This window comes from Tachypleus tridentatus, chromosome 6 (genome assembly GCF_004210375.1).
Source record: "Tachypleus tridentatus isolate NWPU-2018 chromosome 6, ASM421037v1, whole genome shotgun sequence".
NCBI lineage: Eukaryota > Metazoa > Arthropoda > Merostomata > Xiphosura > Limulidae > Tachypleus > Tachypleus tridentatus.
This window is the reverse complement of record NC_134830.1, coordinates 35,143,589-35,155,834: the sequence shown is the minus strand read 5'-3', so window position 1 is coordinate 35,155,834 and position 12,246 is coordinate 35,143,589. Positions and strand designations below refer to the sequence as shown.

General features: G+C 31.2%; 1 protein-coding gene across 4 annotated transcripts in view; it reads left to right on the top strand.

Annotated features, from left to right (window-relative positions):
* LOC143252230 (uncharacterized) overlaps positions 1–12,246 on the top strand; it is a 42,298-nt gene that overhangs the window by 27,819 nt on the left and 2,233 nt on the right. Inside the window, exons 2-3 of one of the 4 annotated variants that reach the window (XM_076504034.1) lie at positions 4,038–4,116; positions 7,212–11,965. In XM_076504034.1, the coding sequence (XP_076360149.1) occupies positions 7,378–8,565 (1,188 nt within the window). In that variant the 5' untranslated portion in view covers positions 4,038–4,116; positions 7,212–7,377 and the 3' untranslated portion in view covers positions 8,566–11,965. Of the gene's footprint in view, positions 1–606; positions 4,117–4,896; positions 11,966–12,246 lie in introns of those variants that run through there. The other 3 variants (XM_076504035.1, XR_013028891.1, XR_013028890.1) reach the window with 3 other exon arrangements.

Genomic DNA, 12,246 nt, shown 5'->3' with positions numbered 1-12,246 from the left:
ATAGTGGTAATTCTTATTATTAATTATAAATTATTAAATATTATATTGTAATAACATAGCAGAGAAGAACAACTCATTTTGTCATATTGTGTTCTAAAGTAACTGAACCAGTCTGTGTGGAATTTGTCTAGAAAGGATAGAATTATTTAAAATTCTGGATACAACTGTGATAACCGACAGTGTAATGGACATTTATGTATACGTTTAACGTTTGACTGTGTGCTATTTATTGTTGAAACTTACCGCCAACAAGTCACAAACACCTATTTTAAAGATTCCAGCCTGTAAATGAATCGTGAAAGGTAAACTGCATTTAGCATTGTCACAGAATTTATATGAAGGTCAATTAGAGATCTACTGAAGTCTGGGATGGCTTGTAGAAATGTCATTTGAACAAAGTAATATTATTATGTGTACAAAAGTAGTTTTAGAAAAGAGTATAATTATAACTATGCAGTTATGACCATCTTTACAACTCATACACTTAGTTGATCTTCTTACAAAGCAGAAAGTCTGACCATAAATTTTCAATATACATTTTTGCTGTTTTATACTGAATTATTGACCCATTTAGCTATCTTGTTTCTTAACTATCCACTAGTATTTGTCCACTTCCAACAAGCCACGCCTTCTATTATCAATGTCCATATGAAGAGAACTGACGATATCTAACTTATTTGTTTTACTTCAAGGATCAATATAATGGCCTGACACATGGCATGGCGGAACTCATGGATTAATATCCATTGCAATCTGATGAATTTAACGTGTGAATTCTCTTTTCTTCCGTTATCAGCCTACCCTAAGGTTTCCTACAGCTGAGCAGCACATGCTGACCACGGACTGTACAGTAATTGCCAAAAAGACTCTGTATATACCAGCAAATACAATATCACTAGTAAAACCGTGTCTATTTTTGGCCCAAAGGTCAAGAACACTCCACTTGGCAACCCAAAGTACAGTAAAGAAGAAGTTAAAGTTGTCTTTATGACATTGTGAACCACTTACAGTGTCTCAATGGTGTGTGCTCAACCACTTTGTTGAAATTCTATCAAATGTGCATCCACATCAAGAGGAGTACCCGGATTCTAATTCTTGGAGGATTTTTTAATGGAGTTAAAGTGGAGAGAATTTGATTTTCTACTTGATGTTGCCTAAATATGGATATTTATATTTGTAGATGTATCTTATTTCACTTGTTACTGCATTTAAGGTGTATTTTGTATACTAAGAGATATCACTATGTTTTGTTTTCTCTTTTTAGTAGGTGTTATCCATTATAAATGTGTATTAATTCAGTGGTTAAAGGGTATTAATTTTGCATGCTGTGATTGCTATTAAGTCTTTGATGTTGGACTGATCAAACTGCTCAAAACTAAACTGAAAACTATGTACATAGCATAACTATGAATTTATCGTGTGTATTGTGTGGCTCTGCACGATACTGTGCAAGCGTTTGGCAAATAGTAAAATTATGTTGTACACACATACAAAAACAGCTTTTTAACATTTTTATACGTATTTACTTGTATGACTCTTTTGCAGTATTTGTACCTACTGGAGCAGCAAAGCAAAAAAATAGCAGCAGTATAAATGAACTGTTTCTAGTAGATCCTAACAGAAACAGCACTTAGGATTCTAAATGGACATAGTCGAACGTGACTTTTGCCCAGGCTTGTGAAATTTAAACATCTCATTTTAATAAGGTTTTGTACGGCTTAAGAAGACTAGTTTTAATGATTCCGTTTTATTTACTTTATAAAATAGTATATAATAATAAATGCAAAATATATAAAAAATACAAGAATATGTAGTAACCACAGGGCCCGGCATGGCCAAGCGTGTTAAGGCGTGCGACTCGTAATCTGAGGGTCGCGTGTTCGCATCCCCGTCGCGCCAAACATGCTCGCCCTTTCAGCCGTGGGGGCGTTATAATGTGATGGTCAATCCCACTATTCGTTGGTAAAAGAGTAGTCCAAGAACAAGGCGGTTATGACTAATTGCCTTCCCTCTAGTCTTACACTGCTAAATTAGGGACGGCTAGCACAGATAGCCCTCGAGTAGCTTTGTGCGAAATTCAACAACAAACAAAGAGTAGCCACAGGTTTTAGTTTTTAATTTGTTTATCAGTTCTTTGGAGAAGCAGTATGATGATTATAAAAAATTATAACCAGCTAAACAATCTACCAGCCGAAATCGAGAGAATGGTAATCAACTTCATGTGGAGGAAAAATCTGCTCTACTGATTATAAACATGTCCATCAGCAAGCAGCTTGTTGGCTTTGATAAATTTACTTATGTCTCAGAAAACTGAGAAAACAGGGGGTACTAATTTTATATTATTATATGTACTTACGTGTAGCATGTGTTTCTGATTGGTTGGAAAGTGCAGCAGCATATTTCGAAGTTGGAAATGTTTGAGTGTAGAAATTGATTTCATACCTGTCTGGTGACACACACACAAAAAGAAAGATCGAAGGTCTTATTTTTTGTTAAACTAAGAAACTAAAAAATAATGATTTAAAAATCTGAATTATAATATACATTTTCTTGCCAAATTTCTTGACATACATTGAAAATAATGTTGTTTAATTAAAATTTAAATGTAACATTGTCAAAGGTCACAATATTCACAAAAGACCACTCTCATATGCTTAGACTTATAATATTCAGTTTCGTATTTTCAAATTTTGATGTCTTATGAATATGTTTAAAGAGATCTATGTTTCACAGTATTTTATCCGAAGGGCTTTATTAAAATGTGTGTTTGTTATTAAGAATTTTATTTTGTGTTTTAATGTACTTTTGTAAAATTATTTATTTTAATAGAAATTTTTGTTTTCCTCTTTTTACGATATTGCATTTGATGTATATTAAAGGGCATTATTTTTCATTGTTAAATGTTTATATTCATTGTTTATTTAAACCATCAAATTAATTGGTAATCGTTACTTATATCCTATTATTATCATTACATATTAATTACAAAGGGGGCATGGCCAGGTGGGTTAAGGCATTCGACTCGTAATCTAAGGATGGCTACTCTACTCTTTGCTAAATTATGGACAGCTAGCGCAGATAGCCCTCGAGTAGCTTTGCGCGAAATTCGAAAAACAAACAATATTTTAAATAACTATTTGTAATAACCGTCATTATAAATTGTATTATAATTTGTATATTCAAAACATATTTGTGTTGAGGAAAAAATTGTGTGTATCAATCTTGTTAGCAAATATCATAAATTTGATACATATCGACATTTAATTAACTTCTAAAATAAAATTGAAATATTCGGCTATTTGAAATCGTAATATTAAACATAATAAATCGGAGCTCGTCTGTAATAAATTATAATAGGTAACGAAGTTAAGTTGAATACCATTATTTGTGGTTTTCAATTTCGATTGTTCCTTTACTTGAAGGATATCGTCCTTCTGTATGAATTTGTATTAATTTTATGTATAATTTCCAAATGACATTTTTAATATTGACAATTAAGCTTTTTAAAGGGCTTAAAATTTATTTTTGTCTTGAACATTTTAAAGGTTTTTTTTAGTTATAATGTAGAATTTGTATTAAAGGGAAACTTTTAAATGTGATACGTGTTATGCATTCTTTGTTAATAAACTGTGCCGTTCATTTTCTGTGCAAATGTTTTCATAGGTGGGAGTTGACCAATGTATAATTACAAACATGATTAGTCACAAAGTTACCATTAATAATTGTTGCCTGAGGATAAGTTTAAAATGAAGAGGAAGAAATGCATGATATGCAGGCAGTCCATATATAAAATATTCAGTTATTCTGTGTACGCATGCGTAGTTTTCTCATGACATGAATACGTTAGATTAAGGAAGTGATTACATTTGTTTCATTCCAATTATATTTACTCTCTGTCACTCGTTTGAGGGAATAGGTAGTCTGCCAATACGAATTGGCTGTAAAACTGTACCATGTGCATGAATGTGTTTATCAGTGACCCCCAGTGGTAGGTCAAGTAATATCCTATGGTTACTATCTATCTTATGCTTGAATAGGAATGAAAAGTCACACGAGTATCACAATTTGCCAGTTTACCCCTGATGAAGAATGGTCTACCTTTTCAAGAGCAGTTAGGTGATATGTTTTCTTTTTTCTTGTTTTTCATTGACTTTTAAAAACTAATATGTTTTCTTAACATTATTAAATAAGATTAATAGTTTGGAATAGAATTTTATTAAAAGAAACTGTCTTTCCTCCATAAGCAACCAGAATCTTACTGTGAAAGAGCATACCAAGTAAAGATTAGATAAAAGACGATAAAAATAAATTGAAACGTTTAAATGAAAAAAAATCTAGTTTATTTTGTGTGACATTTTAGGAAGATGTCTTTCATCAGGCACTAAAGAATGTATAACAATGGAATTAGGCTGAGTAAGCTTTCTTCTCAGCCTTGCAGAACAACACTCGCTCAAGACTAAATAAAGATTGTTCATTGAATTTTTGTAGAACTATGTGTAATTTTTATACTTCCTTCTTATGAACTGGGTTACTCTGATAACATAAAATTACTTTGTGATAAATATTTTGTTCTAATCCCCCATTAGTTTGTGGACCTATCTTGGCATTAAGGAAAATCAGTTTAATTGAGAATACCACAATACTGCTATACTTTGTGATGTAATACTGCTCTTTTGATACTGGACGCCAAAATATGACATCCAAATCAACGGCCTTATTACCTCAAATTAATTCTCATTTATGTACAATAATACAAAAAGATAATTAAAATAGCTTGTTATTGTTTGACCTGACACATATTTCGAGGTACATAAAAGTGTATTTTCTATCAAACAGATTTTCCTTTTTCTAATTAGTTAGGGCTTATCAAATGGAGTTCTAAAGGATGCCAAGTTAAAGAGTGTGTCTTATTATATTTAAATGAGTTAGCCAGCAAAAAATTAAGTCATGAAAAGTGCACCACAATAATCTTTATTTACAGTATAAATATATCACAAACACGGTTATTATTAAAATTAGGGGAAGTGAGCCTGTGGTATGTATGTGTGGGTTTGGCTGATGAGAGAGAGAGAAAAAAGTAAAACCTCTGTGGGCTCTCTCTTATTAGTCTAATGTATAAATACTCCGTAGGTTAAATAATAATTATAAAAATAAATTAAACCTAAAGTTAAATTATAAAACGAAACAAAGTTAAGGAAAGGTAGCAAAATTACTAACAGCAATTGAAAGCTCGATGACAGACATTGAAGTTTTAATAAAAAATCTGAAAAAAAACCCTAAATTTTAACAAGAACACTAAGTTACCAAAAATTTCAGTCAAAATTTCCAAACAAGGGAAACATGGCTTTTGGTATAAAACACAATGATAACTCAAGCGAGGTTTGCCCCCCAGTGGCTCAGCGGTATGTCTGCGGACTTACAATGCTGAAATCCGGGTTTCGATACCCGTGGTGGGCAAAGCACAGATAGCCCATTGTGTAGCTTTGTGCTTAATGCAAAACAACAACAATAACAAGCGAGGTTTACACATGAAACGTAAATTTGCACATGACTTCCACCCACTTCTCCTGAGGCACAGAAAATCCCAACCCATTACTCGATTCGATTAGTTGACAGGAAGAAAACAAAGAAAAAAACAGTTTGCTATCCCCGCAAGAAACTCGGTTAACTGCTGTTTAGCTGGACTGATCTAATGTGTTTACTTACACGATTTTTGATATCTAAACTGAATTGAAAGAAAATAAATTTACTTATCAACTTGAGATAATAGCTAAGTAGGCAAACAACGATTTATAAGCATAAGGAAATATTTTATTGATTGTGGAGGTTACTACATGTTTTGACAGAACATTGGTTTGTCTACTTAGGATGTTGATTATGTAGGGTTGATAGATTATTTGGGATTAATCACAAAGCTACACAGTTGGCTATCTGTGCTCTGCCCACCTTGCGTATCGAAACCAAATTTCTAGCAGTGTGAGTCCATAGACACACCGCTGTGCTACTGGAGAGCGATAATATAGGATACTGTTCAGCACTACAAATCATACGAGTCTCCGAGGCCAGTTGCGACCATTGGAATACACCTTAGATGATGATGCATTATCAGTGATTCAAGAGAAGATTTTATCTAGTGGCGTCCATCTCATCTTTATGTAGCTGTTCGTAATTTAGCAGTGAAAGACTAGAGAAAAGCAGTTAGTTAACACCACCCATCGCAAGAATTTGGGCTACTCTTTTAGCAGTAAGTATTGGGATTGACCGTCACATTATAGCTGCATTTCGCCTATTATATTTTGTGACTAAATATATATATGAGACAAATGCATTATCTAATATAAAGAGATTAAAACCACTATACAGCACTTTACTAAGTGATATTCAATACGACTATATACTCCTTTTGAAATTCTCTGTTAAACTGAATTGGGGTGCCATTTTTATTTCTAAGTGAATTTTTCTGAGCGACTATTTCATCTTAAATATACCATTATTTAAAAACAAAGCAACAACATTTAATTAACAGTCACAGTTTTTACATGGTCCAGCAAGGCAAGTTGGTTAAGGCATTCTACTCATAATCTAAGGGTCGCGGGCTCGAATCGCCGTCACACCAAACATGCTCACCCTTTCAGCCATAAGGGCGTTCTAATGTTACGGTCAATCCTACTATTCATTGGTAAAAGAGTAGCCCAAGAGTTGGTGGTGGGTGCTGATGACTAGCTGCCTTCCCTCTAGTCTTACACAACTAAATTAGGGACGGTTAGCACAGATAGCCTCGTGTAGCTTTGCGCGAAATTCAAAACAAATACAGTTTTTACACTAAGAAAGATTAATTTTTTTAGAACAGATACGACGTTAGACTACTTGTGCGATCATTCTTAATGATCGAAACGTTGTACTTGTTCTAAAAATTTAATCTTCCTTACTTTAAAAGCTGTCATTTGTAATAAAATAATATTTATCCTGTAAGTGGATTAAAACGAAACTATAAAAAAAAGGTTTTTATACACGAGAGGGCGTTATTGTCAGATTGTTAACGATGTGCAGAGTTTAAAATACAAGAGTATCACTAAACGTGTTTGAATTTAGAAATAGTTTGACAAAAATATGGGATTATACTTCTTCATACCATAATATTGAACGTGTTCTAAAAGTTTTAATTTTAAATTGAGGGAGAATTACTGTAGTTTATTATTAATTTTCCTCAGTTACCAACACAGAACTGGAAATGAAAGACAATTGTATCAGAGTATGATGTATCTCCACCAGATCTTCCTGACGCTGTTTTCTAAGAGTGAGAGTAAAATTTATTACTGCTAACAATTCTAGTATTGGTTTTGTCATCAAACCGAATAATAATATTGATAAATACGTATGCTTGTAGCCATGGAATTCATATCTAATTTAGCATATATTTTGAATTCTGTGTTCTGTGGTGTGAATAAAACATTTGGCATTTTATTAAACCTGAACTATGCCGTTGTAAGCAACATTGTTGAGATTTCTCAAGCAATGTGGAATTTATTTAAATTATCAATATCTATTTGTGTTAATGGAATAGTATGTGCTCTAGAGGATTTTTCACAATTTGCACGAGAGATCTTTGAAGGAATATTCGTGGTTATTCACTTTCTGTGGAGCACAGGGGAAGGATTTCTTGATGCTTGTGCTAGAGTATTGGCTCTTGGAAGAAACTCGGTTATAAGCCTGTTAAGTTTTACCTTTAGTATTATTTTTGCCATTCAAGATCAGTCTACAGCTTTTCTTGAAGTTATAACTCATAGTGTGAAGTTGTTGTGTGCTTCTCTTGTGTTGCTTTTTCAAACAATTCCAAGTATGTTAATTCTTTCCATAAAATTTTCTATTTTATCAGTTTTTGAAATAATACTAACATTATTTTCTAGCATTTCTGCAGTTTATCACAGAATAAGTGCTACAGTTGCCAGTTTTGATGAAAAATGCCGTGATGCATTTTTTGCTGTTCCTATTGATGCCTATATTGGTTTAGGCATAGCATTATTAAGTTTTTATATAATGAAAACTGCAGTGAATTATGTTGTGCAACATGGAATTTTTATTCCAAATTTCCAGGTGCCTCAACATCTTGAAAGTATGATGAATTATATAATATCTTTATTTAGCCATCTCTATCAGTGGCTGATTTCATGGTTATTTTATGAAAATGAACAAATTGAGTCTGATGATGAAGAAGACGATGACCAGGGAACAGAAAACGAAAATTTCGAAGAACATGAGCAGCCGCAGGAATTAGCAGAACAACAACTTTCAAATTTAAACCCTAGCAAAAGGAAAGCATTGTCAACGATACGTCTTGAAGAATCAGATGATGAAGATGATAATGCAAATTTGAAAGTTGAATTAGAGAGAGAAAGAGAGAGACAGCTCTGTGTTATATGCCAAGATCAACTGAAGAGTGTTATTCTGTTGCCATGTCGTCATTTTTGTTTATGCCATGCTTGCAGATCAGCTATAATTATGCTTGGATCTGGATGTCCTATTTGTAGACGTCCAATTTTAGATTATCTTCATGTATTTACATAATACATTTCATCGTATTTTTGTATCGTAGAAGCACTGATTTACATCTGAACTATAAGACAGTATGAGGTGTATAAAGTAAAGTACCTTAATTGTGAGAAAAACAACTTCTTTTCAAGTTTAGTGCAAATGTTCTTCAAATAGAGTTGACTTGATAGAGCATGCTTGGTAAACATGTTAAAAAAGTACTTACATTTCTAATTATAAACCAGTCTGAATAAAAATTTAAATTCTGAGAAATTTACTGACTCTTTAAGATGAAGAATGCATATGTAATGCTACTTGCTACAGTAACTATTTCACTGATATTTGAATATAGCATTCTTAAAAATACTACTCAGTAATGATATGTGATAAAAGTTAAAATTTAATTAATTTATAATCTTGTTTTTGAGGCAAAATTAAAACAACAAAATAATATTAAGTTTACTCAAATGGCACAGACCTTTGTTTTAATTACAGCAATTGGTGAAAGGTTTTAGTTCTCTTGTACATTTTGTCAGAATATTTCAGTTGAAAGTAAAGAGAGAGTAACAGAGTTGAGCAGATTCAGGGTAACATTTCACCTTCATGACCACTGACTCTTGCTTTAAAACTAACTTGAAGTTGTATTCTTATTCATAATTAGAGTTTTGCAAGATTTTGGTGTTAGTTTGATAAAGCATAATTGGAAAAAGTACATCTATGAGACTTGAATGTGGAAATTAAATGAAGTCAACCACCAAAACTTCTCTAATTTTTTACAAATATTCCGGAATTCTTTTTAATGATGTCTTAATTGTTGACAGTTGCTCTAAGTTTTCCTTACATGAATTGTTATATTCTTGTTCTGTATTTAGAAAAAACTGTTCTTTTAGTTAAAATTTGTTTTATTGAAATAGAACCATTTCTTTCTAATGAGATGCCAATTTTATGGAACAAAGTGCCAAATGTTTTGCAATAACTTATAATTTCTTATCTTGAAAAATACAAACTACAGTTACCAAATTACATACCTAATTGAGTTCTAATTTTGAAACAAACAAATCTAAAATTGCAAACAAGCAAACTTTCAAGATGTCTTCAAAAAAGTAATAAAAATAAATAAAAAGATAGACTATATTTAAATATTTGGGTGAGACATTGTCTGGAATTGAACATCAGTTTACATTTATCTGTTTGAAATACCCATGGCAAAATACAGCTGTAGTATTCAACATATGTAAAATAAATGTCACATCTATAAGATTTAATAGTTTGTTTTATTCACACAAGAATTGTGTAGATATATACATTAATACATTCACTTTTCAGTGAATTCATGTAGATATATTACAATGGAGAAATATCTTGTGAAACATTACCAGTGACATTCTAAAGTGGATAGACCTGAATTTGTTGTAGAAAGTCAGTGGACTATATATCTAAAAATATTGAAGAAAACCTGTGTAGGCAAGCCATGGAAACTGAAAGTAATCTACCCGAAGTTAAGCCAACTTTGTTCTCACTAATGTTATATTTTCTTATTTCTCCAAAAGGAAGTGTGTTGCACGTCTCATATGTAATAATTAGAAATAAAAAAAAAAAAAACATTTTAAGATTTGTGCACAATTCTTGGTGTAAAATAGTATTTTCTCTTAATATAAGGTAGTGAAACAAATATATCAGCAAACAATTCTGTATCTATGCCATTCTAAATATTGATGAATATTTTTGTACAAACTGTCACTACACACAGGCCTCAGTTGTTTAAAATGCATAAATAACTAGCCAAATTCATGAGGGTGTAGATATTAAGGTCTGTATATTTGGAGGAAATCAAAACTTAGAATAAAATTCTTTGTTACAGTTTAATACCTAAAAAAACCAAAAAAACTGTTAACAAAGTTCATAATTAACTGTAAATTACCATAAGATTTTATCAATTTAAAGATTTTGATTTTGGCACTTATGATACATGCCTATTTTAATTAAGTTATAACAGTCACATACAAATAATCAGTTTAGTTAATACAGTTCTATAAAAATGTAGCACAGATATCAATACACTGTTGAGCTTATGAGTAGTTTTCATATTTTGAAAATTCTTGATTTTTTGGACATGGAAAAGGAGAAATAGATAAAAACTGTTGAGGAAAAGGTAAAAAATTAAAGAAAAATGTGAGATAGAAAGAGACAAATAATATTAACTATTCAGTTTTTTTTGCTAAAGTCACTGTAGTGGTGTTTTTGTCAACTGGTCAGACATCGTGAAAAACTGAGAAAGAATTTTAGAAGCTTCGATCAAGAGTTCTTGAAATGCCTTTCAATTTTTGTTTTAAATATTTACCCCTGAGAACTGACAAAACCAATGTAGGCCTGATGTATTAAATTTCAAACAAGGTATTGTACAACAGAGAGAAACTCAAGAAAATGTTTAGTCTCAATGCTGTTTACATTATTTTGAAAAGTATTTTGAAATATTAATAATATCTGGGTAATTTCTAACACCACCTTGTATGCTGATGTACACCTGTGTATTCATTCATCTTAAGTTGTTATAGTAGTTGGTTGTATTATAAGTAAACTAGTTTATTTCTTGTTACTGTTACAAAATGCAGTTGTTAGGTTTAAATGAAATTCAAAATAGTGTTAGAAGTATACAGACAATGTCTCACAGGACGATATCCTGCCAAAGTATTTCTTGTATTGTCTACCTTTTTATTACCTTTTTAAAAGACATCTTGAAGGTTTGTTTGTTTCAAAATGGGAATATAATTAAGAAGTTAATTTGGTAAATATAGCTTGTATTTTTCAAGATGAGAAATTACATGTTGCAAAAAATTGATGTTTCGTTAGAAAGAAATGGTTCTATTTCAATAAAGCAACTGTCAAACACTTTTTTTTACAGTCAAATGCTGAAATATAAACTGTATTAAGTTCTGAGTTAAATAATTAGTTCTTGTGTTTTATTGTGTTTTGAGTTTACACTTATCAACAATTTCAAACTGAAGAAATTTATTCAAAATTATATTTTGTTTTGGTATACATAACATTGCATTGCTTAATGTCTTTGTGAAAAACTTGTAGTACTTTTTATGTATTAGTGTATAAATATGGTTTGAGTGTATTTTGTCAGATTAAAAAATGAAATTCTTAAAATAACACTTACTGGCTAGTACACAAGTGTACAAGAACTGTGTTACTGTGATATTTCTAAGTATATGTTAATCATAGGTTTACTTAAATCTTACAGTATATGACTTGTTTTATCTTTCATACAAAAATATTTTCTATAATTCAGGACAAAAACTAGTTTTACATTCAATATTAGGAATTTTGGATGAAGCAAAATTAATATATGTTTAAAACCAAAGAATATTCTTATGTATAAACATAAGGAAGGACTAAGCATGTAAGAGAACATATTTTTAATTATATTTTTGGTTAATTTTATGTATTTCCATTTTCGTGTAAGTGCATTGCAAAAAAAAAAAAAAAAGTAGATATATTTGATGGTGTTATTTTATTTCCTGTCATTGTCAGTAGATGGCAGTGAGGATTTAAAACTGGACAAGCCGACAAGTACAAACTCGTTCAGTAAGACAATTTATCCAGCATGATGTAACCCTTAAAACACTATATTGTTTTGTTACACGTCAAGACACTAGTCAATTAATATAATTTTTTAAAAATACGGAAATACTTAGCCATTTGTTTTTGTAA